The following is a 26,048-nucleotide window of genomic DNA, read 5'->3' on the forward strand; positions in this document are numbered from 1 at the left end:
GAGGTGCCCGTAGTGGCATGGGGTTGCGGCGGTTAGTTTTATCGGCGCGCTGGCATGGTATATGTCATGTGTATGTATTTATGGCGGCGATTCCCTTTGGATCGGGCGCCTATTAAATAGACACGCAAAAAAAAAAAAAGAGAAAGCGGAGTGTATCCACTAGTTGAGCTTCAATAATGTACTCCCCATAAGGCCTCAAATCTCCACTTCGAGCACTGCACATACGTGTTATCCTCGGTAAACCCGAGGGCTTGCTCGATGCGAGCGCTGACGTCTGCTGCCGGTGCAAGTGCCGGACACTCAAGAAGCAAGTGGTAGTTCCTTCCACTTCACCACAAGCACTGCATAGGGTGTCGGTCACGTTGCTGTCGTACTTTCGTAGATACAGGCGGGTACGCAGGCCCCCCCCCCCCCCCCCCCCCTCAGGCCTCAGCGAGGAGCCTGCTGCCCAGCGTATTACCACACCAGAGTATTGGAGCAATGGTGGTCTTGAAAGACGCGTAAAGGTGCATGCTTGAGTGTTCTTGCATGCCTGCTCTCCACCGGTCCGCCTCGGCGGTCTTAATTTTCTCTCTCACTTTGGCAACACACTCTTTCTTTGTCGGAGGCTCGTCGGACATTGAGAAAGCTCCGTATTTCGTCCCCAGTCGGATGGTACGGCGTCTCCCTGTTGTGTGCGCGCCTCTTCGGTGAATGTACATACACGAAAACCCGCCGCGCCCAGCAATCTCCATTCATGTGTCGCAATCGGACGTAGTATTCCAACTTGCTGCTGGCCTCCCGTGCCTCAAAAAAGGACCAGCCGAGGTCTCCTCAGACCAGTTCGTTTGCGACTCTTCCATGGCATCCTAGTGCCTGACGTCCGATTTCACTTTGGCGCCGGTCAAGGTATGCTCGGATCTCGCTGGGGGCACGTGTAACGGCACTGGCGAAAGTCAAGCCTGGTACAGCGACAGCTTTCCAAAGTTCGCGGGTTATTAGGTACCGATCGCAGCACCAAAGGCTCTTTCGACCTAGCACATTTCGTTTCCTCAGCGCTGACGCCTTGAGATTTTCATGGTGCTCTGCCAGGTAACCTTCTGCACTGGTCAGGGTCACTCCAAGGTATCTGTATCGGCTACTAACAGGGAGCGCAGTGTTCTGGATGGTGAGGAATTCAAGGCCCTCGCTCTGCCCGGAGAAAAGCACCACGGAAACTTGTTGGCACTGAATCGCAGTCGAAGCCGAGTCGCTTCCGCTTTGCAGGTGATTAGCAGCTTCTTCATGCCTGAGAGGTTGTCGGCCATCAGTACTAGATCATCTGCAAAAGCGAGCCCAGGGAACCGCCATTCGACCATGTCCCAGTGTTGCATGTGTCGCAGAGTAAAACCAATGCCTGTTTGTTCCAGCATCTTCTCCATGCTGGATGTATATAGCATGCACAGAACTGGAGAAAACGGACAACCCTGACGTAGTCCCCTGCACACTTGAAGGTCAACAGAAAAAGCTCCATTGAATTAAGGTTTCCATAACGTGATTTCGATCATATAGTCACTTTATTAGCTCCACCCAAGGTTCCAGCATGTGTGTCCGTGCCTAGCGGCACGGACACGCAGCGCCATCTGGCGGCGGTCTTTGAAAGTGACGTGCGCAGCGGCCAATGCGAGCCTCGTCGCCGCGCGCCAGCCAATGGGACCTTTGAGATCAGGGAAACTAGGTGCCGTTTTCGCGCTTCAAACTGATGACGTCAGCTCGCTCCATGGGACAGTTAATGCTTTCGAATTAATAAAAGGAAAACATAGATACACGGCTATATACAATTGGGCACAAAAAAGGACTGTAAGGGTTATTGTACAGATTCATAAGTTCGATGTAGACGAACACTGGCTGCGCTCCAGTGTGGACAGTGGATGCCATGGGGAAGTTGAGCAGGATGACGAGGAGTAATTAGGTATTCAGGTCCTTTGGTTTTAGCGGAATCTTTGTTCCCAGCGGCTGTCTTCGTTCTTGCTGAGCGCAAGATGTGGAAACCGGGATGGTCTCCACATCTTGCGCTCCCAACGAGATCAGGTCAGTTCCTGGCGGATTTTCCCCAAGACCCGTTGGGAAGCAGGAGACTTCGTTCGACCTCTCAGAGCCTCCTCTATACTCCCAAAGCCTGGCAGTTCGACGACGGAGTCACAGAGTGCCCGGTCGCAGATTTGGAGCGCAAGGATCTGGTAGCACAGAGGATCAAAGAACCATTTCTCGGGTAACGCTGACGTCTACGCACAGCGTTTGCAGCGGCGAGGACCCGAAACACACTTGTTCGCTGGGGAAAAGTGTGTTTCGGCGTCTCGCCGCAGCGGGGCGCAAGTCACGTGGCGCTCCTCTCATCCGTTGTCTGCCGCTCCACCTTTTCCATTTCGGCGGCCACTTCTCGTGGCGATCTGCCAGGCTTTGTCAGTAGAGGCTATGGACCTCTTGATGCCTGGCCGACAACGGAGGTCTAACGTCTTCGCGCTTCCCAGTCTTGTTCGACTTGTACCGCGCCACTCGGTCTCGCGCCGCTTTTCTTTTTTTTTTTTTTCCTTTCTGGATCGACCATGACAGTTAGTTCGCACATTTGTGTAGGTTGCGTTCGAAGCAACCGAAACAGCAGCAACGTCAAAGTCCCCGGGACAAGTGTTTACAGTGAACAGTATACGTGGCGAGCGATGCAAGAGGTAGCTTCGCAAAGCAATCACGAGCCGCAATCACGAGCCACTGTTGTTCCGATGTCTTGGTCGTTCCTGTCATCTTGGTTGTTGTGAACGCAGCCGTCGCGGAATTTCGCTACACAAACCCGAGTTTCAGGAAAGCACGAGAGCGTTCGTTCTTTTGGAAACTGATTATGAAGACGTAATGAAGGTCGTACAGGCACTGAGATATTCCCTGGAGTGTGCTCGAGGTTTAGTGATACAATAAAAAAAGGACAAATCGGACGTTTTTTTTACCACATTTTGAGGGAATTTTGAAATTAAAATTACTTAGAAAACAAACGTGACAAAACTCTTGGCTGTACAGTGTACTTAATAGAGGTGCTTCTTATCTTAATTTTAAGAGCATGACGAGAACTCTAAATGTCGTGATTCTTGCGTGTTTCAGTAAATACATTCGACAGGACCGTTATCACTAGATATCTAGATTCAATAAGCTCAACGAGACGGCGAAACCACAGCCAAATGACGTCCTAGAACAGTTCAACATGGCGGAAACGTTAGGCGATTTAAGAATCGCTCAAAATAGCAGCGCACACGAGATTTGGTGGACTAAGAACAAAAAATTCATCTGATTTGAAGCACAGTTTTTATTGACCCCACGCTCAATTTACACATTCTAGCAAGAAGTTGTCTCCTTACTCCGTCCTCCTGATCTTTCTGTGCCATCTCTAGTGTGATTTAGTCGCAGAAAAAATGGCCCCAAATGTGTAGTAAAACAATATGGCCGGAACAAGTGGTAGATAATAAACTTTTTCTTTACTTTCTTTGATGCCATGCTTGATGGCAGTAAACTAGAAAGAAAATGCATCTAAAGAGCTGAAGCAGTTCCGCATACTCAGTTGGGAGTGAATGCCATTTGGGGCGAATCTCATTTGGGTTCACGGTGTAAACACCTTTAACCCAAAATGACATTAGGCTTAACTGGCCTTTTAGGCGCTCGTAAAGCAGATTGATTAGTTCGCTCACTGTTAAGGTCGCTTAACACCCCCCAGCACCGTTTACCTACGTTACTTTATGTTAAGCGTTGTTTAGACAGTTGCGTTGATTCCGTTCAGAGCGAACGAAACGGCAGCAACGACAAAGTCACCGAAAGTTTTAGCCGTCCACAACGTGCCAAGCAATGCAACAAGTAGCTTCGTAAAACAATCGTGATTTGGTGGTTTGGTCGCTGCTGTCGTCTTGGTTTCTCTGGGCGCAACCCACAGAAATCTGTGAACTTACGGGAGCTTACGCCTGTTTAGGTCGAGGGTCACAGGAACACGCGTGCTCCGCCTGAAGCGCGACAACCAGTTCGAAGAGTAGCTTTGCACGCGTCATTTAGATTCGAGACACGGATGTTCCGGTGACTTACGAGGTGCGATCACAGAATTCCGAGACTGATTTTGTTGCGTAAAAAGAGAGGGCAGCACCGTGATGCGCCCACAGCGGTCGAAGGCATATGAACCTTCGTGTCTCCTTATGCCAAAGAGCGTCGGTATGTGAATATTTGGAGCTGCGCTACACGAGTTTTTGTGAGCACGTACACAAGCACAATGGCGATTTCAGCAAAGACTGCAAATCAGAGCGAGAGCGAACACGAATTCTGCGTCAAACTCGGCAAACCTACAACAGAGACCTTTGAAATGATTGAACAGGCCTATGTAAAAAAAAAAAAAAAGAAAGAAAAAAAAGAGCAGTGAATTGTGCGAAGTGTTTTAAGCGGAACTTGCACTTCAAGAATGGCAGAGCATCGCTGGAAGACGAAGACAGGTGGGGAGACCTTTTCCGACCTCTCTTTGTCTCCCAGTGATGCCATTCTTCAAGCGCGAGTGCCGCTCAAAGAACACTTGACGCCATTCACGGCTTTTTGGCGTAAGACTGCTGAATCATTTCAAAGGTCTCTGTTTCATATTTGGCGACTTTGACGCAGAATTGATGTTCGCTCCCGCCCTGGTTTCCGGCCCTTTCGAAAGTGTACCTTCAAAAGTGTCTCCGCCTTTGACTATTGCGCGCGCATCACCGTGCCGCCCTGTGTTTTTACGCCACAAGATCAGTCTCGAAACTCTTTGATCGCCTTCGTGTAACGCGTAACGTTCGAAAACGCAAGCCGACACTCTTGTGTGAGCGGGCCTTTAAGCGGCGTCGTTTTTAGTGTCATTTCACTAAGAGGAAAGGTGCCTACATCTCAACCTTGAATAAACATTTTTTTCTTTATTCATGCTGCAACGCGCGGCTTCGTTTCTCACGCTTCCTAAATAAATTACGCAGAGGACGATGTTGGCGCTGCATGTGTGCCAACGTGATAACGAAAGCTATTTAAAAACAACGCGAGTACTCTCTTTTTAAATAAGTGCAACTCGTGTCAAAGTTTTGTTCATTCGCTGTCAGTTACGGTATGCCTTAATCACGTACCTCAAACTCCGCCAGATTCATTTCCAACCCAAGTAGAAAGGAACCTAATTTGGCCCTAATGGGTTCCCGGCCTCGAAAGGTGGTGCCTCGTTCGCCGCGTTCAAACAAGGCAGAACGATACGACGGCGGCTTCCGAGCTCGTCCGTTGCGGCCGCACCCTCGGGGCAGCTTCGCTCCGTTTCGGCCCCGAGACGAACCGCGGTGAATGCTGCGGGCCACGGGGAGCCAATGGGACGCAGCGAACTGTCCCTCAACGCACCGCTGCGCCCAGCCGGAAAAGGGTCACGTGGCTCGCTCTCGGCGCGTGAACTGGCTCCTATGGCTCTGGAAGGTCCGCGGTGTCCCACAGATGAGGCGAAGCGGAGGCTATCAGCGGCGCAGCCCGAGAAAAAGACCGATAGCGGCATTAATCAGGCGTGGCAAGCGCGCTCGCACGAGCTGCCCGTCGGTGTCGACGTCTACGGGTGCGACCGTCGCCGCTAGCGCCTGCTGCTGCCCGCCTTTCACGGGCTCCGAGGGAGGGCCGACGATTCAATCCCGCTTCGATCGCCACCCAGGGATGAATCACTTTAGGCAAATAGACCACTCTAGGCTGCCTAAAGTTTAGAGTGTTTCCAACTGCCAGTGATTTAGGGGCCACGTTTCGCGATACAAGCAACGAGGAGGAGGTGAAAGCGACGATCGTCTGAAGAGTCTCCGAGCTTGGCTCAGCGCCTCCGTCAGCCATCCTCCTCGCCAGGCGGCAACGCGCGCATGGGCGCGAGTACCCCGTTCAGCGTTGGAGCTGTCAGTCATGTAACTACAACGCTCTCTATACATGGTCTGATTTGCTCCATCTCTTAAATCTAGGCTCTCTCGACCGCTCCAGATATTTTAGCCGCCCGATAATGTATTTCGAATACCCCGTGGCACATCGAGTACATAAAATAGTGTCACGACATAAAAATACAAAAACAGAAGATAAACGTAGAGCTGCAAAAAAACGTTCAATGAGCAGAACGTCCGCCCAAAATTACAAGCGGATAATCGTAACCGCGCCTCCGGCTTCGGGCGGGAAGGGCGACTTGCCCAACCTGCCAGCCAGGGCTTCTTTTATACGAGTCGTACTGTCGAGAATCTTGTCAACAAGACCACGCCATGAGATCAGACAGGCTGCCGAAAAAAGGTTCCAGAAAACCTCCGAAACGAAGGGAAAGCGGAAAGAGAGGCAGTCGGGATTCGAACCTCGTGCCTTCGCAAGACGGCCGCTTGACAGCCGGTCACGCACGCTGCATTCGTGCGGACAACTATAGAGAAAGAGGCTAATGGTAGTTTGGTAATTACTAATTTGTGATTTCCGAACGCAAGTTAGGCGGACGACGAGAAAGAAGAAAAAAAAAAAGTACAAAGCTCGACACTGTTAGGACGATTAAGCCATTGGCGGCATTTCTTGTCCCCTAAACCTTTAATGTTTTCAACAAACTTAGTCTAAAAAAAAAAAGAGGTCTAGTCCTTCTTCCTTTAAAAAAAGAAACTCCCGTGTCCCCTACGTTCCTTTAGAAAGGGAAGAATATGTTGCTCCTACAGATATCCTCCCACGGGTGCTAAGATTCCCCACCCTATTCCTGCCAATGAAGGAAAACTTCCTCTACCCTAAACCGACATGGCAGCCCGTAAGCAAGAACCGTGTCGAAGGGCTTATCCAGCTGCAAGACTTCACATCCGAGTGACAGCGCACGGCGAATACGCCTTTTCGACGTCTTTTACGTGCTCTAAAGGCTCCTCCACACAGTTGCGCTCGACTGCGTTAAGACCGCTTGCGTGGAGCTGTTGCTATGACGACCCTTACGGCGAGCCGAACGTCCTTATACTTCGAGCAGAAAAGACGACGGTGTTGTTCGCATATGGCGGTTCGGCGCCTATACGGAGCGCAAGTTCGTCTGCTTCTTTTGCGGGGGTGGCGGCGACGTCAGAACGCCGAGCTGTGATTGGCTCCGCTTGAAGGATAGTGGGTAGACCACAAGGCAGCTTGCTTTGAGGTCTACCCACTATCCTTCAATCGGAGTCAATGAGAGCTCGGCGTTGTGACGTCACCACAACCAACACAAAAAAAGCAGACGAACTTGCACTCTGTATAGGGCCGCGCAGTGCGATTGATGTAAATACGCCGCACTGACATACAAGCAGATAAGTGCACAAACAGCAGCACAACAGCGAAACCGATCACGCACACTCCTCTGCGAATGCCAAGTTCACCCGATGGTTCCATACTATATGGCCGTTTTATATTTGAAATCGACTTGGCCGGTTACTTTTTACATTTGTTGCGTAAAAACGTAGAGGCTAACCGAATATTACTCCTTCTTAATATATCTTGGAAATTTTACGCGGGAGCAGTTTATATTGCCTAATACAGCGCCTTCAGAAAAGCCATGGTAGATTAATGTACAAAAATGCATTTATTAACTTTAATACTGATTTGATGAATCGTGTTAAAAATGCAGCTTGCGTCGATATTTATTAGAAGGTATACGAACTGTTAGATTTTAGTTATTTATTCAATTACCGCGACGATTATTTTCAAATTTAACTTCCTCCGAGACCTTACAACACGCAGGGAAAAGACGGCATTCATGTAACAACCATACCCTCTTTTTATCAAAGTCTGTCCAATTCAATACAAAACTACCCGTATAATGCCGTAAAATAACACGCACTTCCGGAGGACGTTAATGGGCTACGAATATATACTACAAAAGTAAAAGACATCCCCACATTCTCGTTCATGTAGAACAACCCTTTACTGCTCTATCGATCCATTGTAAACCGCTGCGCTAAATTGTTTGCCACCTGAACTCCCCTTTTACAGTGACAAAGTTGGTGTCTAGACATTTCCATGGCTTGTGCGAGCCTTCTCTATACTTCCTTTTGAAGTTCGAAAATATCACGAAAGAACGGTGTTTTAGACACTGGGGCAGTTCACGCGTTCATAACTTTACTCCCAACGAAACAAATCAGTTTTAAGGTAGAGTCCAAGCCACAGTTCGTCCCGCTCGGCGCCACAAACCACGATACGCAGCACACGCAACGAAACGCAACTCAAAACACCAAACCGGTGAAACGAAAGAGAAGCCTGCTTCCCGCAAGCTTCGCGGCCCCGTCATGTCGCGGGGATGACCAAGCTAGAAAGTCCAGCTGCCGCATTCCCTGCCGTCGTCGCCGGTTCTACCGCCGCGGTTGCCGCGAACGCGGAGGAGTTGTCTTCCCCTTTTCACGCGCCACCCGACCACGTTGGATGTGAATCGGTGAAATGGAGGAACGTGAGGAAGTTCCTCCCTTTGGTTGGCGACAGGAAGGAAATTTAATTACAGCGAAAAAAAAATATATATATATATAGTTTGTTTTGTTATTAAACATAAAAGAAGCCGCACTTTTTTTTTTTTTTTTCACTTGTGATAGAAAATGAAGATGAGCGGACTCCGTTCACTTCAACGAAGGGCCTGACGAGCCTCAAATAATGACAAGCTCTACGTAACTCAAAAGCTGGCTTTTCATTTTCTTTTTTTTTTTTTTCGCAATCGGTCTTGGCGTGATTGCTGCTGGATCTGTTAAAATAATATGCGCGGCACGCAGACGCCAGTTCGGGATAAAACTTTGTAAACATTAACTGGAATACACACGACACCTATTTCAATCTTTAGAGCGAACTTACAAATGGTATTCGTGGTCCCTTTAAAACCAAAAATGATCAAGCAATAAAAAGGAAAATATTCATATGAGACAGCCATGTTCCTATCGTTCTGCAGTCACTGAGATTATTTAAAACGTATATATGATACAAATCGAATAAGTCTTATTACTGCGTTGTTGTTTTCCCCAATATAACTAGGATTTTGTTTCTACTCTGATGCTGGGGTGTGCGAGTGGGTATTGCGGTGGAATCTGCGCGGACCAAATTTCCGCGTCCGATAGATGTTTCACCAGCCCCACTGGCCACAGCGTCTTTCCATTTATTGCGCCGAATGCCCGCCCTCCCTCCCTCTCCTCCTCCCCTTCCCTCCCCTACCCTCCAAGCAAAAAGCGCCGGCACGGTTGGGTAGTATTTTTCTAGTTCCGACCATCAGTCTTTCCTTCGACGAAGCGAAATTGTTTCGTTAACTGGACACTCTGACGTAATTAATTGCGTCGGTTAATTAGCTTCTCTCGGTTAATCAGTCACACTAATCGTTACCGGACAGAGAGGCCTATCTGACAATATTTTATTAACGGCGATGTTTCCGCGTGGCGGGCACTGGATCAGGCACCAGCGAGACCCAAGAGGAAAATGGTCAGGGCGCAACTGCGCATTGGGCCAATCGTCCATTACACTTAAGAGTACGCGAAACTATTTCATTACATTACGCGATGACTCAGCACGAAAAGCAATTAAGCGCTTAGCACGAGGAGAGTAACCGCAACATACCGAAGGAAACAGCGGGAGAACGTCGCGGTTCAATGTCCACGAATTCGTTTTAAAGATAATAAAACGAGGGACCAACGAAAACACACACACACACACACACACAAAAAAAAAACACACGCGCGCGCGCACACACACACACACACAGAAAGAGCTGACGTGGCGAACAAAACACATCTTTCCTTGTTCGGAACATCCCCGATTATGATGACGAATCGTCGTACGTCCTGCACATACATCAAGAAACATCACACCCTGAGGCCGGGAATCGGAGCTTCGATTGGCGACTGTTTGGTACTCGGCCGAGAGTTTGTATCTCGCATCGTATAGATAAACAAAAACTGGTCCAAAAGTCACAAGCGTGGCTGGAAGACCGTTCCGCGGGCGGGCCCTCAGAATAACGACCGCCGCTAACTCAATTACGCGAAAAAAGTGCCCCGACCGCCCGCCCGATGACTCGAAGGACAATCGCATCGCGCAATGAGGCATTAGCCCCCCCGAAAAGTAATCCATGGCCAGTAATCTGAAGGGCCGTATAATGCGTTCAAGTGCGAGGAAAACGAGGCCGCGCTGCCATTACGCCAGATCCAACTCACGATCTCTCCTAAACGGCGAGCCTTCCGGCACGTGCCAAGGCACGCATGCGCAGAAGGCAGCCACCGTTCCGGGATTGGGCGTGGTAGGGACTGCTTCTTCTTGTCTTGCAGAGGCACAAGAGAGACGCTGCTGCTCCGCTCTGTGTGTACGCCAAGAAGAGTGCCCCGCCGGGACACAAATTGCCGGTTCGACGGGGACCATCTTCTCGGTCTGCGCGTCTCAGTCGCGGCTTTCCGGGTTCGACCGAGGAAGCCCCCGGCAATGAGCGCGACCGCCTCGGAAACAATGACCGCCTCCGTGGCGTTTTTCGACGGACGCTTCGAGCATATCGCGCCGCGACATCTCTGCGCACGTCGTGGGCAGTTCTGGAGAGCATCACACCGCCAAGGGACAAGAAGCGGCGCTGATTACCTATACTCTCCGTAGCCGGTTTGCTGGTAAATGCGCGGTTATGTGTCTCGGTGATTAAAAAAAAAAAAAAAAAGCCGGAAGAAGGACTTTTTGGGGTTTTAACGTGCACCACGCAGTAGTGATGCACAACCGCACACCGGTAAGATACTCGTTCGGATCCAAAACGGGCAGGGGTGGTGATTGAGCGCGGAAGCTCTGGGCTCTGCAGCGCGAGCGTTCGCTACACGTGCTTCGAGATGCGGTGTGCTAATACACTTGGCCACCCATCCCCCTCGTCGCCCAGTATCGACGGTCAGATTCAGGCTTAGTGATTGTACCATAGAGATTAAAATGTTCGAAAAAAAAAATTCGAACCTCGAGATGCTGTGTCCTAGTGCAAGTAAAAACTATTTAGAAAAAAAAAAAAAATTGAGCATATTTTGTTTTTGTGTATTACAGGTGGTATTCACTGGGCGCCATACTTGAGCGCAGCATTCACAACGCATGCTCAAAACGGTACCCTACTTATCCTCCGAGAAGACCCACAACCTTGGTGGTGTGAAATGCACGTCCCGGAAGCGTTCTGAAACTCCATTGTTAGCTCGCGCTCTGCAACGGTGGACACAACTATCGCCGCCAGTGAATACCAAGTATACATCCTTCCAAGGTTTACAAGTCCAAAGCCCATCGTGCAATCTCCACAGCCCAGCACGCGCGCGCGTTTATGGCTTGGGAAATCGAACAAAACACGCGCCATACGCAAGAACGCTGAAAATAAACACCATTCGAAAATTTAGAAGTCCTCAGCCTAGCACGCGAATGTCCGTTGCTTCGGAAAGCGAGCAAAACGCGCGCCACACGCACGGACACTAAAAGTGGAACCTGACAGGAGCCCTTCTTTTGACAGGTCTATGCGTCGAGAAAGTGAGGAAGGGGAGAAGGCGAGAGGCGTGCGGGCACGTCGGAACGTCGAGCTCTGATTGGATAGATTAGTGGGTACACCTAACCTTGAGAAGTGTCCATACTACTGCCCATTCCTACAGCAACACATTCGCCGAGCGCCAAAATGGCGTTGTTCGCGAGCTGAAAATCCTCTAGTGTTCAATATCGCTCTGTGTGTAACTACGCTTTTCTTTTGAGTCCTGTTTCTAAGGTTGTCGATGATGCTTCGCAAGGAGAAAAAAAAAAAAAAAATAGGAGAGACGGGGACGCGGTGGATATTCCCAAGCAAAAAGGAATCGTTCGGATCTATGGTCCCACCCGGAGTTCTGACAACTGCCGCAGGAACCGCCAGTGCCAAGCTCCGAGGTGTGCGTCCTTGACACCTATAGCGCACACAAAGCGGAGGAGGAACGATCAGACGTGTCCATAAGGTTATTCGCCGTATCACGGTCCGGGAATCGAAACCCCGAATAAAAAAGTAGAGCATGTTGAACCTTTTTTTTTTTCTTTCATCTGTATATCTGCAAATGGTAGATCGCAGATCAGTAAACGCACTCCTTTTTGGAGGCCACCGAAGACCCGGCTTGGCTTCTCCGAATTTCCAAATCGTGCTGTAGAAATCAAAAGCACGCGTACCGACGTTCGTTGGTTTGGAAAAAGGGGGGGAGTATACTACCCGACACCGAAGGACAACAAAATTCTTTCTGTTTCGTTTACTTCAGATACCGTGTTCCCTCTTTTCTTCTTCCCTCTACTTTTCCGACTCTCTCATACCCGGTGAATAGACAGGATGTTGACTAACGCAGTACGGCCAATATCTAAGTAACGAAAAAAAAAAAAAATCTTCAAATGTAGGAGGGTGGGTTCCAATGGGCCACCAGCTCACAAGCATCCCAGTCTGTATCACGTCGCCGGCCACTCCAAGCAAAGAAAACGTGAAATCCGCCGCGCAACAGCCGAGCCCACACTCGGGGGTAAGCGGGTGCAGAGATGAAAGGCAGAGGCGGCAGATGGCGCGAGTCGGGGGAGGGATTTTCCGAGAGCAGCGCGTGCACTCAGCTATGCAAGGTCGCACGCGCCCTGTGGAAATCAGGTCACGCGACTCCCATTGTTGCGCGCCTGCCGCAGCCCCAGCCTCGGCCCGAGCCCCGCCGGCCGGCCCGGCAAGGGTCGCAGCACGCGTGCAACGGACGAACATGTCCTTCGCGGTTCGCAACGTTTTCCAATCTTTAAAACCGTTCACGACTGCGGGTGCGTAAAGGTACAAGGGCGGAGCACCACGTGGACCGAAAGCTCGCGCTCACGAATCCAGGGATCCTGCGGTAATCCCCACCCCTGCCGCAAAAACTTTCAGCGAGGAGGGAGGTACCGCGGTGCGAGAAACGCGCTTTCTAGTTACCTGGATGAAGGCCCGTTCACACTCTTGCGACCGAGTAAGACCGAGAGAGACCAGACCGATGTTTAAGTCTCTTGCGACCTCTCAGGACCAGGTCCGCTGGATCGCATCCTGTTCTAAGGCGCCGCAAGAGGCTTGAAAACCGGTCGGGTGTCTCTCGGTCGTACTCAGTTGCAAGAGTGTGAACGGCGCTTGATCGGCTTCAAAATAAAGCTGCTTGCTTACACTTTCCTCACGTATAAAAAAAAATGCTTTAGTACCAACATTGTAAAACCCGAGACGTAGGACAAAAGGAGAAGAAAAAAGGGGATTACACAGACACGGGTCTCTGTAATTTCTACGCTTTAGTACCGTTTGTATATCTCAAAACAAGAATTACTTATGCATCGCAGACCTCGTATACCGGTGTTCTACGACGATCATCCAGATGAGCACCATTTGGATAGGCGCTAGCGCGCCCCCTGTAGGTCGTGAAAATTGCGAACACCGATACAGATAGGCATGGTACCGGCGTGTGTTTGTATGATCACTACTGCATGATGCACGGTCAAGACCACTGGCAGGACCAAGGCCACTGGCAGGACAAGACCGGTAAGGAGGACTTTCAGGTGTCCCGGTTCCAGCGCGTGCCTTCTACTTGCGACAACACTTCGGTGCATGGTGAGCTTCGACCGTGCAAGCGCGGCAAACGCACGGCGGAGGGCGACGTGCGCGTGCATAGGAAAAGGCGACACCCTGCACTTCTCATCCCGTCCGCGAGCATTAGCGACGCGCGCGACCAAAAGCGTCGCTGCGGTCAGCTTTCCACGATTGGCCGAACCGCGGGCATATGAGCGTTGTCAGATAGTCAAGTTTGACGGTGTTAGTTTTGGATTGCGATGGCTCCTAGGTTCCACTGTGCTTTTTAAACACACCACCGAACGTGTCGCCGCGCCTGATGGTAAGTAGCCAGGATAACAACTGGTTACGTCACGGCGAGGCAAATCCCGGTCGTGACGTCACAGAGGGAAACCATAAGAGGGCGCCACTGAAACATCTCGGCGCTAATAGCAGTCGTACAGCAGTAGCTAAACTTCTCAGCCTGACAAAGTTCTGCATTCGAATAGTATTATATAATAGAGTTCCAACTGCCATTCGGGACATGCACAGGCATTTCTCCGTGAGTATGCAGGAGATACTTTCAAACGCTTTTCCTTCATGTTGTCGATTTTAAGAGCTGAATGTTTAAATTTGTTTTAAAAGTGGTCTCCTTTATTTTCTTTTCGGTAATTTAGAATGTCGCAGCCCTTTGTGCGTATGTACATTTGTTGTACTAAGCTAAGAATAATAGGTAATAACTCAAATGTTCGTGAAACCATAGGCAAGTTTCTGAAAATCCTCGTTTTTTTTTTTGCGTTTGTTGTTTTTTGGAGGAAACTTTCCATTGGAGCCTCGCTAAGAGATAAAAAAATTATGTGTAGCACGAGCGTTGCTCGCGTAGCCTTCGGCAACACTTGCTTGCCTTCGGACCTTCCATTATCCGTAAAACGCGTCGAGGAGGCCCCAGTACAAAAGAGAACCCTGTGGCCACCCTTCCGTCTACTTTCAATTCAAAGACATTTTGACGGGGCGGCCAGCGTCGGCAGCTCTACTCCTCTGACAAGGAGGATGAAAGGTCACGTTTACATTTTGTTGCTCTAGCACAATCTTGAATACTGAGCTGACAAAACAACAGCTCGTGCAAACAAGCGAACTTTATAATATTCCTGTTAAGGGAACGACGTTAGAAAACCAGAGGCACCTCCGAGTTTTATTCGTCCTCTTGATCTGAGCTGTATTGAACGATTTTTTTTTTTTCTCTCGAATTTCGTGAGGCACGCACGAAAGACCCTTGACCGCCTGTGGCCCGTGGCCACAGCCCCCTTAAACCGTGCCTTAAAGCGGACCAGCAGGGCCCAAAGGGCAAGGTAGGTATGAAATCAATAAATAACTCTAGAAAAACCCGCGAGCTGATACAGTTCATTTCGACAAAAAAAAAACCGAGGCAAAGGTTCTCGTAAAGATGAACTTGTAGCCCACTGTCCGAGCTGTCTCGCGGCGAAAGCAACGCGCGCGCCGGCAGCGACTGAGCACTCACCTCCTTGGTGTTCATGGCGCAGGTCATAGACCAGGTCCTGGACTCGGGTGCCAGCCCAGTGTGCGGGATCCGAGCTCGACCAGACAGCGTGGGACCCTCCCGCTGCACAGCACACGAGAGCCCGGGGTAAGGCCGAGCACGCGATACTGCGCCCCACCGGCTAACCACGCTGGTCGGCGCATCCACCCCCAACTTTAGTCACAAAATGCACGCAATGCAGGGAAACACCGAACAATCCGTTTCGGAGTGTGAGGGAGAAGAACAATAATGTTTAATCATTTCCTCCCTACACTCAGTAGGCAAATTGAGGTCACGTGACCGACCCGATGTCACATGAAGTCGGGCAACATAGGTCATGTTATCACGTGACATCATGATGTCCCACCGTGACTGTCGCGACACGAAATCGAGGGACGTCAAGTCAGGTGACACCATTTTAACCGTTACCCTTATCGGGGAATTGACGTCCAGCGGTTTTCCCTCATACGACGTGGCCCCATGACCTGGCGTGACATGATGTGACTTGATGCCGTGATGTCACGTGACGTCCCTTTCCCCGATAGATTTAGCGGGAAACTCACATGGACGAACGGACAATATATTAAAAAAAAAAATGAAAGCCGCTTACAACTCCCTGTAACGCCGAATTAGAGCGCAGCTCTTGAGGAGGAGGAGGGAAGGGCACTGGGGGGGGGGGGGTAAACTAACCAGGGGGGGGTCACGTTACCTTGGGGGTCACGTGACCCCCAATGCCGATGATGTCATCACTGACGTCACTGATGACGTCATCAGTGACGATGACGATGCGGGTACCGATGACGTCATTAGTGACGTCACTGATGACTTCACCAGTGATGATGACGATGACGATGCGAATGTCGGTGACGTCATCAGTGACGTCGCTGATGACGTCATCAGTGATGATGACGATGACGATGCGGATGCCGGTGACGACATCAGTGACGTCACTGATGACGTTATCAGTGATGATGACGATGACGATGTGGATGCCGGTGACGTCATCAGTGATGATGACGATGACGATGTGGATGCCGGTGACGTCATCAGTGATGATGACGATGACGATGTGGATGCCGGTGACGTCATCAGTGATGATGACGATGACGATGCGGATGCCGGTGACGTCATCAGTGATGATGACGATGACGATGTGGATGCCGGTGACGTCATCAGTGATGATGACGATGACGATGTGGATGCCGGTGACGTCATCAGTGATGATGACGATGACGATGCGGATGCCGGTGACGTCATCAGTGATGACGATGACGATGTGGATGCCGGTGACGTCATCAGTGATGATGACGATGACGATGTGGATGCCGGTGACGTCATCAGTGATGATGACGATGACGATGTGGATGCCGGTGACGTCATCAGTGACGATGACGTCATCGGGGGGTCACGCGACATCGGCGGGGGTCACGTGACCTCGAGGAGGGGGCCACGTGACCTCAGGGGAGTCACGTGACTTCGGGGGGTCACGTGACCCCCACGAGGTCACGTGACCTTGGTGGGGGGCTCGCGCGGTGCATTATGGGACATTTCCCATGATGCACCGCGCGGTTACGCCGACGCCGACGCCGACGGCGACGCCGCTCAAGCCGGAAACGGGCCCCTAAGAGCTGCGCTCTAAAAATGGTGCTCGGTTAAAAAGCGTTTTACGCCTTGAGGATCGGCAACGTCCGCGCGCCCAGCGCTCAACAAATCATGAAAATGTGCTGTCTGCTCGTCCTGGCTCCCGCAGTATTTACTACGTAATATTAAGGAGAATTGAAGCAAAGTCGCTCGCCTGCTCTCGCCCGCCGGCCTACGTTTTCTTCTGTCGCCTCTAAGGTCACCGAATGTCGCCTGCTACAGCCGGTTCTATACAGCAAGTGCCCGGCAGTCTTTTCGGCGAGGCGGAGCGCGTTGCACGTTTCACAAAAAGCTCTGCTTGAAAGGCACAGAACTCGGCATATAGTGATAGTGGTTAGTCGCGCTAACCTGGCCGAACATGTCCAGGTTAGCGCAACTAACTCCTATCACTATCAAAAGTCACTATCACAGTCACGCGCTGGACATGCAGATCGCCGCCCGATGAAGTCGATGGACCGAATTCGGTGTTTCCGTCTATTTTCAAGCGAAACGAGATCGGACCCACCATCAGAACAATATTTACGTTTTCACGAGACCCTCGTCCTCGCCTACGATCAGGAATAGTAGAGATGTAGAATTTGAGCAACAGCAGAATAGTCAATAGAAAGGGGGACGCAGTCTAGTACACGCTACTAAAAGAAAAAAACAAAAAAAAAAACGTCACCGACTATAATCACAATTACTCCTGGTTAAGAAGTGTTCCATTAGTTTACTCGAAAAAAAAAAGTATTTGACCATTACTCGAAGAAGTAAGCGTTACTCTTCTAATTACTCGAGATTTTCTAAATGCTGCCGGTTTGAAAACGGATTTTTCGTACTCTCCAATATTGGACTACAATCACCGGATTACAAACTACTCACTCCCTGAATCTACCACTTTTGCGTGGACCATTCCTTGGCAGCGAACTTCTGAAGACAAAGGGCGCCATTAAGGGGGGGGGGGGGGGGGGGGGGGGGGCACTGATCTTTTTTGTTGTAGGCTGGATCGCGGGTCGAGGCTTGTCTTGCTGAGGTCGAGTGGCAGCACCACCGGCCATCACTTGACCCCAGCGAATCTATGGGACTCTATGGAAGACACAAGAAAAAGTGGCCTTTCGCCCGTTTCTAACCGCCGAATTCAGAAACCTCACTCAAACTACACTCAAACTGAAGGGCCCCTCCACTTCCTCGAGGGAGGCCGCGAGGGCCGGCGCTGGCCAATCGCGACGGCGGATCCGTCCTCGCGATTGGCCAGCGCCGGCCCTCGCGCCTTCCTCGAGGAAGTGGAGGGGCCCTTCAGTTTGAGTGTAGTTTGAGTGAGGTTCCTGAATTCGGCGGTAAGCTTCTGTCGACACTGAAACTTCTAGCCTGCTTTTCGGGAAACCTGTCAAAGAGCTAGTGCACAAGCATTAAAACTGGCAGCCTTCGCAATTCTTATAAAGAAATGGTTTGCTGTCAAGAGTGACTCCGTTGGGAAAAAAAATGTAGAGCAGCTCAATGAGAGAAGAGTTACCTATAAAGTTACCGCGGAGTCGGTGGCGGTTTCGGTGAGTTGGGTTTAGCAGACGACAAGCTTTTAAAGGCTTTGCTACGCGAAATTCGCTCACCCCCGGCAAGCCGCTGTCAAGATGGAACTTTTCTTCTACGTTCATCAACTTCTGGGCTTCGCCGAGGACGGTCTTATTGACGGCAAGTTCCATTGTTTACTCCACTATACGGGAGCAAGCTTGCCAGCTGAGCCGCGGGAGCTCCGGCACGTTTGATGTTCTAATGGGCGTTCGAACGCTTGACAAATACCGATTCGATCTCTATACACCCGATATAATGATCGCAGCATATCATAAGATACTGGCCTTCGAACACATCGTACAAGCTTCAATATTCCTAGTTTTGTGTGGTTCTCCCATAAAGTTGCGTGTATTGCCCGATGTCAAGCAATGGCCGGCGGTGGTGCCACCAATGGGCTCCCGATCCGCGATTCAGCCGGCTACAATAGAGATCAGTGGGGGAACCCCTGCGTACTGGTAAAACCAGCTAAACATTTATAAATATATAAAAAGAAAGGCGAAGAAACGCCGGACTTCGTTCTATAGTATATCTATATGTATACGTTCAGCTGGCTTTATCCATAAGCATGACCCAACTGGCTCAGCTCCAACCCTTCGTTGTAAAAGCCTGCTCTGTATACATGGGGGTGAAAGATAAGCCACAGGGGGCAAAGAGAGCCTTGTTTCGAAAGGTCAATCCGGGTCACTGTAGCTCAATACGGCAAACATGATCAAGATTCGCTGCTCGAAAAAACCGTTCACACTGACCTGTGCCACACCCACGAAACTTCACAAGAAAATCGCTCAAATCGTGAATTCGGAAAATTGTATCCAACGTAGAATGCCAGCCACTTATGTTACATGTAACCAGAGTGGAAATAAAAAAAAATAAGGATGATTTAAACCGTGGTTTAAATCACGTCTACTTTACATGATGATTTAAATCAAACTTCTCAAAGAAAAATAAGCTATAGAAGTTATTTTTTTTTTAATATTTGTTTATTGTTTTATGTTTTCTGTGGTCATTTGTTTTGTATTTAAACAAAGAAAATCAACAAAACAATAAATATTTGTATATGCTGATCACGCGCAAAAGGTGGTGATTTTCTGTTCAACTCAGAACTTTTCCTTCCTTTTTTCTTCTTTTCTACCTTCTATCGTTTTGATCAGTTACAAAGTATCCTGTTGCAAGCAAATCATAGGGCAAAAGAAAGTGTACACAAAGCTTTTGCTCTAGCAGGGCGGGGCTTACAAGAATAGAAAGTTGTTAGCTTACAAGAATAGAAAGTTGTTAATCAGACTGTACTTTAAATTTACAGTAATCCATTCTTCCTTATTGTTTTCAGTAATCAGACTGACTAAACCTGTCATGTTAAAAAAAAAAAAAAACATTTAGACATAAAGAATCACTATTTCCTACTAAATCAAATTAATCTGATTTATACCAAGTAAATGTGATTTAAATCAAACAAATCTGGTCTAAATCAAATCTATTTCATTTTCCTAATGATTTTTTTTTTAATTTTTATGTAACAAAGAGATCCCGTTTTTTTTTTTTTTTTGACACACCTTAGCTTTGACACCATTTGTTTTTTTCTTATCTTGGGAACACCAGAGTGTACAGGTGCTTGAAGCCGATTTTGGACTGTTTTAATGGTTGATAAAAAGGAGTATACGCTACATTAACCACCAAACTTTGCACTGAAGAGCTTCGATCTGTAGATAACTCACACTTCGCATTCCCAGCTTGAAAGCCAACACACCATTATATAAACTGACCAGAGAGACTGGCCTGCTTTCTTACAGCTCGGAAACAATCGTTTTATTATTTTTTTACAGTGGAGCTGCTAAGGGCTAGTTCCCCAGTATCGTGTCCGTAGGAAACAAATATTGACACAAAACTCTGGACAGCTAGCGCCATCTATTAGTGACGGCGGCAACCCTTCCAGCCTTTCCACTTTGACTTGCCGACTTGCGGCCGGCCATTACTTCATTTTAACCATAGTACAGCTTCGCTGGTCTTCCTTCGTCACCAGAGTGGAAAGGCTGAAAGTTTTGTTCCTCAGATGTATAAGCTGATCAAGCGGACATATCGCAGCTTGAGGTGTGGTGATAACTAAGTAGTTAAAGACTTGAAAATCGAAGAAAGGGAGGGGTAAATTGTTACGGTTACAAGTATTTTTGTTGCTTCCAAAAGTGATCAAATTACTCTCGCGATAACTACATAAAGAAAGTAATCGAACGATTACAAAATTACTCCAAGAAGTAATCGATTACAAATAATTTGATTCTTTGTCACGAGTGCCGTTCGAGTCTGGTAGGAGGGGTTACGCGATTAATGCCCACAACACGTCACCGCGTGAAGTCGAATAGCACTCCTCAACTTATAACCTCGAATCTACTTTACTTTGCGAGCATCGCCCTATTCGACGTCGTCCCAAAAGAACTGCCGGCCATTCGCGAAGCTAAATGTACCCTTAGTGTAAGAGTAACCGCGATTAGGTCATACGATTACAGGATCCGCCGTCGTACTCTGTGCTATATATTTCGGGGACTAGAACGACGTCGCTTTTTATTCGCCGAGTTAATCCTGCGTTTGCTTCTTTTTTTTTTTTTCTCTACCTTTCTTAGAGCACTAGTCGTTTTAGACAGTGTGAAGCAATATAGCCCAGAAAGCGCAAATAACGTTCGTGTTGCACGCATGCGCAATGCCAGCAGGCAATTTCATTTATGTACACAAAGATACGGCCCACTAAAACTCTATTATGAGAGATGTCGCAAATTCATCGAGGTTAGTGCTCAACCCAGGTTTAACTACCCCCCCCCCCCCCACCTTCTTTTTTTTCTCAATTCTTAACGTTTGACAGTAGCTCAACTAAAGTTTGATAAGAGCAGGACTACGTTGCTCGCGCGCGTAAATTAAAAAGGAGCTTAGTCTTACACCGTCTAGCGGCCAAGTGGAGCAGCGTGTTTTCTTCTTTTTTTTCGAACAAACTATATTATTATTTTTTTCGTATCATAAATTTAAAAGTTCAATGATCATCTCATCCTTAATAATAGCCTTCAGGAGGTATCAAAGTGGTGCATGTCCATCAGCCATATCGAACAACTTTCAATGTTTTCATGTCACATAGGCACACGAATACTGGTCCGGGTTGACGAATATAGTCATTAAGGCTTACGTATAACACATACTATAAAATGGTACATACATATTACTGTTGTCATATATAAAGCTTCTAGAAAACTATGAGTCTTGAGACGAAAATTACGACAGACAGCTTCCGATACCAAATGGTTAGCATACAGGATTTTTTGTGCACCCTATCCGGGAATACGCGTGTCTAATTTGGGATCCGCACACCGAAACGGACATTAATAGGCTAGACATCGTACAAAAGCAAAGCGGTTAGATTTATTTTCGGGTAAAATAATAGGGTAGGTTCAGTTAGCGACCCACTTGAAGCACACGTACCAACCGTGCCAGAAATACTCTTTAACGGACTGAAATTATTATACCAGATAATTGACGGCATGATCAACAATAATCGGGAAAGTACAGTTAAACATAACGCGAGAGCTGTTTCCGAAACTGATACCAGGGCTGTCTAGCGATTAAATCAATGACGCGGCAGAGAATAAGCCGGCTCTTCTTGGGATTGTCGCCATTCCCCGATAGAATTATCGCACGACCTCCTCGTTCCTTTCTTTATCACCCACGCCTTACATTTTTACTTGTTTTTTCCAGTCTGTTTAGTCGCATCTACGCATTTACCATGCCGGGCTACCATTTCTCGGTGATCTTGCAGTTTCTCTAATAAAGGTCACCTTTAAACAACAACAAAAAATTAAAAAACGTTTTTTTTTTATTTTTTTTTTATTTTTTTTTTTATCGCCGAGTCACGCATCGGTGATTGTTTCGGAGCTGGGAGTGTAACTCCAGAAAACAGCAGCGGCATAAGCTTCCAGAGTGAGCTGGTAGATGGCGCAGACAGTCTCTCCGGCCACCGCTCCCGCGTTATGTTTAACAGTTGAGTACACTGTACATGTCAGTTTCTTAGTGTTGCAATAAACGTAGCCAACGTGAGTACTATATTGTAGAGCCATTGCCACGTAATATTTCACTGTCGCGTAATATTTCAGTATTCACTTTTTCGTCTCAACTTGAGAGTGGAATAACTACCAACTGATATAGTAAACTCGAACAGTTTAACCTCATTCTTAAAGGGGCCCTGCAATCATATTTTAGCGTCTACCTTTTAACGGTTTCCACGTCTCTTGGGGTTGGAGCAAGCCAGCGGGCACGGAGAGAGTAACTAAATATCAGTGCGTCATATTTTAACCGGACAACGCGGAAACCTCCTCCACCGACGGGGGCGACCCGAGGTGCCGAAAGCGCGCAAAATGTGACGTCTTTGGTCCTGGGCTTGTCACTGGTCAAAGAGCTTTTTTTTTAGTCGAGATACAAAATAGAAGTGTCGCGAACCGTTTCAATTATATATGAAAGTGGTGTTTGTTCACTATTTTAGATCAGAAAAGAAACAAATGCAGTTTAGAAAGTACGGAAACGCGAAATGACCCGTCGACATACCCGCCACCAAGCGGCGGAAAAAAACGGCGCATACTAGAAAGGGCTAGTGGGATGAGGCTACGACAAACGAGGAGAGTAGAAAGGTCCCGGATGTACGCGGCGGCGCTGTGGTCGTATACCGGCTCAAGATTCCGACCGGTTCCGAGCGTTCCGAAGGCCTTCGGCGCGGGCCCTGCTGGCGATTTGGCCATTTGGCGGTGCGTCAGCGCGAAGTGGCTCCCGTTCTGAACTGATCTTTACCCCGTGTTTGCTGCCGTTTGTGGCCAATGAAATGTTATGCCGAATTAGTGTTTAGTCGCGCTGCAAATGCAATACGAGCTGCCCTGGCCGCCCGCTTCATACAGCTTATCCAAGACGTGCTTTAGTGGCGCCCTCTCGAGCCGTCGACACGGAGTGCGGCAGCCGTATGCGCTCGATGAGCTCACTACTTCTCCTCTAGTTCAAGGCCGCTCAAGGCAGGACCTACGACGTCATGAAGGAGGTTATTTTTTGCTTGTTTTTGTAATTCTTATTTGCCTATAACTTTTAAAATAAAGCGAAATTTGAGAAAAGAAAAGTTGGATTAAGTTACTACGATCAGTACGCTCAGGTTCAGTGCAAATTAAGAACCAGTCAAAAAGTCATTGCAGGGCCCCTTTAAGCTGTCGAAGAAAACACTTCAACACTGAGCGAATACTAACTTTGTTTAAATTATATCTATTTTTGTTTGAATTTTCTTATTTGCCAAGTGCTCCCACTATACATTTGGGATGTGTTATTATAATGCAATTTAGGTTGTTAGCCATTTTGAACATGGATTTGTTTCTGTATTATCATTTATGTAGCACTTCTACAACGGTCCTAAACAAGGATCCTAGCATACATAAATAAAAATAAATACATAAAAATAAAGATAAATTATTAGGAGCCTATATGTCGGCTTCTAGGTTGCGTAAACATTGATTATTATTCACTAAGATTTAAGACACGCTATTTTATAACTAACTGTTTTCGCACATTTTTTGTAGAAGTCGGGCAACGCTGTGTAGAAAGTCGAACCCCGACGAAGCTTGCCAGACGTTGGAAGGTTCAGTGATCCTCAGATAAAGTGGCCATAGGGAGAGGTGTGCCAAGCAGAAAATCGAACGCACGCCTCTTGTTCATGACGCCAAGAGATGGCGCCACGCGCGAGGGCCCAGTCGCCTTTTGCAGGTGTGGTGGAGAAGTGCAGCGGTTTCACTTGTGGTCACAAGAAATCGTCCTCATAAGAAAGTTAGTTGTTTTTTCAACAAAAATGTAACTAACAATTCTAGTCGATATACTAAAGTTTGAAAAGGCTGGATTGGAGCAGATATAAGGTGTATTCTAAATCCAACTTGTGCAGGGATTCAAAAATATACGAAAAAGTCAGACGAAGAGGACGGACAGGACAAAGATCTTTCCATGTTTCATGTTTTTCACATCAAGGAATGACAGGGACATTTGTGTACTTTTTTTTACTTTAAATTAAGTTGGTTTGTTTTAGAATTTTGTATCGTCAGCACATTTCGAGCTAAACTGGCCACTGCCCTGGGATATAAGCTACATATCGGAGGGGAGCAGCTGGTGCAATTGTTTATGTTGATTATTCTTGCAAGAGACGAACATATCCGCTTTTCCGGGGATGGAGTTGGCCTCGGCACCGGTGTACAATGTAGACAGCTGTACGACAGTCACTTGGACAGAAAGAGTGGCGTTAATAGTAGAGCTGCAGTATTCGAAGACAACCGCTTTGTTGAGTGTATAACACTCTGGCCATTTATGGAACAGACAAAAAAAGGCAAACACTCGTTTCTGATTCTGCCACAGCGTGTAGCGCCGAGAAGGTGTTTGGTAAGACGTGCGCTTGTTTTTCCCTCCGCCTTTTCGTTTACATGAGAAAGCATGCGCATCTTTCTGCGTGGGGTTGCGCTGGCGGCCTACCACTCTCGCTCTTCTACCCTGCTAACACTGATGCTCAAAGGGTTCTGTTTTTCGTAGCCCAATACTGTACTTTTGTGCCCCAAATAGCACGGCAACATGGGGGAAAACCTCTAGCGTGCCTTTCGACCAGCTGTCCCGAGGCTGTCGATTGTGCCCCGAGGCTATCGATCAAATCACGGCACGCGGTCAGCGTACACCACCTGCGACCGATTCCTGAGAATTCCGCTCGTGAACTGTACAAAAATGCTCACCGACAAGCACGATAGGCGTAAAGCTTCTGGGCATAAGTCATGGTATAAATTTCATTTAAAACAACAATTATTATGTTTATTTTAAAGCATTTCAATTTTAGTGCAGATTCAAGCATCTTCGTCATAATTTTCTACAATGTCTATTTTGTGTTCACGTAAGGTCCTTTAATCTCTTAGTGAGCCATCTACCAGATGATTGCTTTAGTGCTAATCAAAAGAATAAACCAGAGAATGCTCGTACCCTAGGATCTTCGTGCCGTGGCATTACGTCGAGAAGATTCAGCATTGAGGTCTTTCACCAGTGCTGTGACTATAACTTTTTTTTTTTTCTACCGATTCTGAAACTTCATGTTCAGAATAGACCGATCTCACCAGCTAGTTTGAGTACGCCACCGCTGCCGATATGCATTGTGGGAGCTGTAGTCTTTTTGCACGCGCGACAACCATGCCGGAGGTTTGCGCGAGCAGACCACGAGGCAGCATGAGCTGCCACGTGAAGTGGCGTCTGCCTCCTACGAACTACAGTTATGGCGGCGTCACGCATGCGTGGAACGCTTGGTGGGATCGGTCTATTAAAGGGATGCTGAACCGAATTTTGGAGCACACAAAACAAGGCTGGAGCGATAAGCGGGAAGCCGAAAAACCCCAAAAAGCATCACTCATACAGCAACATCTCTAACGGATGGCCGCATTTTTTTTTGAAAAGTGCGTCATTGAACACGGCCGAGGAGACCGAAGGACATGTGACATCACGATTATCATTCCCTCTCCTCTTCGTTTCGTCCCTTCGAGCTGGTCAACCGAAGCGAGGAGGAGAGAAGCAAGAGGACCAAGGCCGCTTGCCCTCATTCTCAACTGTTCCAGAAGGATGGTGACGTCACAGTCCTCGCCTTGATCGCGCCCTTCTTTTCCAAAAACAATACTGCCATCCGTTCGAGGTATCGATGTATGGAAGATGTTTTGCAGTGCGCAACGTCTCGTTCAACGCTTTTGCGGCCTTATTTTGCGAAATCCGAATTTCGATTCAGCATATCCCTTTAAGGTTCACCGCCAGTGGCCGAGAATCTAGCAGCACGTTACGCGAATGTCG

General features: G+C 48.2%; 1 protein-coding gene across 3 annotated transcripts in view; it reads right to left on the reverse strand.

The window, feature by feature from the left end:
- The window catches only part of LOC8052963 (Krueppel-like factor 3), a 255,160-nt gene that overhangs the window by 160,616 nt on the left and 68,496 nt on the right, over positions 1-26,048 (reverse strand). For 2 of the 3 annotated variants that reach the window (XM_029983720.4, XM_029983721.4), the window contains exon 2: positions 14,991-15,092. The exons of the other annotated variant lie outside the window; for it this stretch is intronic. In XM_029983720.4, coding sequence (XP_029839580.1) covers positions 14,991-15,092 — 102 coding nt within the window. The remainder of the gene's footprint in view (positions 1-14,990; positions 15,093-26,048) is intronic. 3 annotated transcript variants of the gene reach the window in all.

Source organism: Ixodes scapularis, unplaced genomic scaffold (genome assembly GCF_016920785.2).
Source record: "Ixodes scapularis isolate PalLabHiFi unplaced genomic scaffold, ASM1692078v2 PGA_scaffold13__105_contigs__length_92229423, whole genome shotgun sequence".
Classification (NCBI taxonomy): Eukaryota; Metazoa; Arthropoda; class Arachnida; order Ixodida; family Ixodidae; genus Ixodes; species Ixodes scapularis.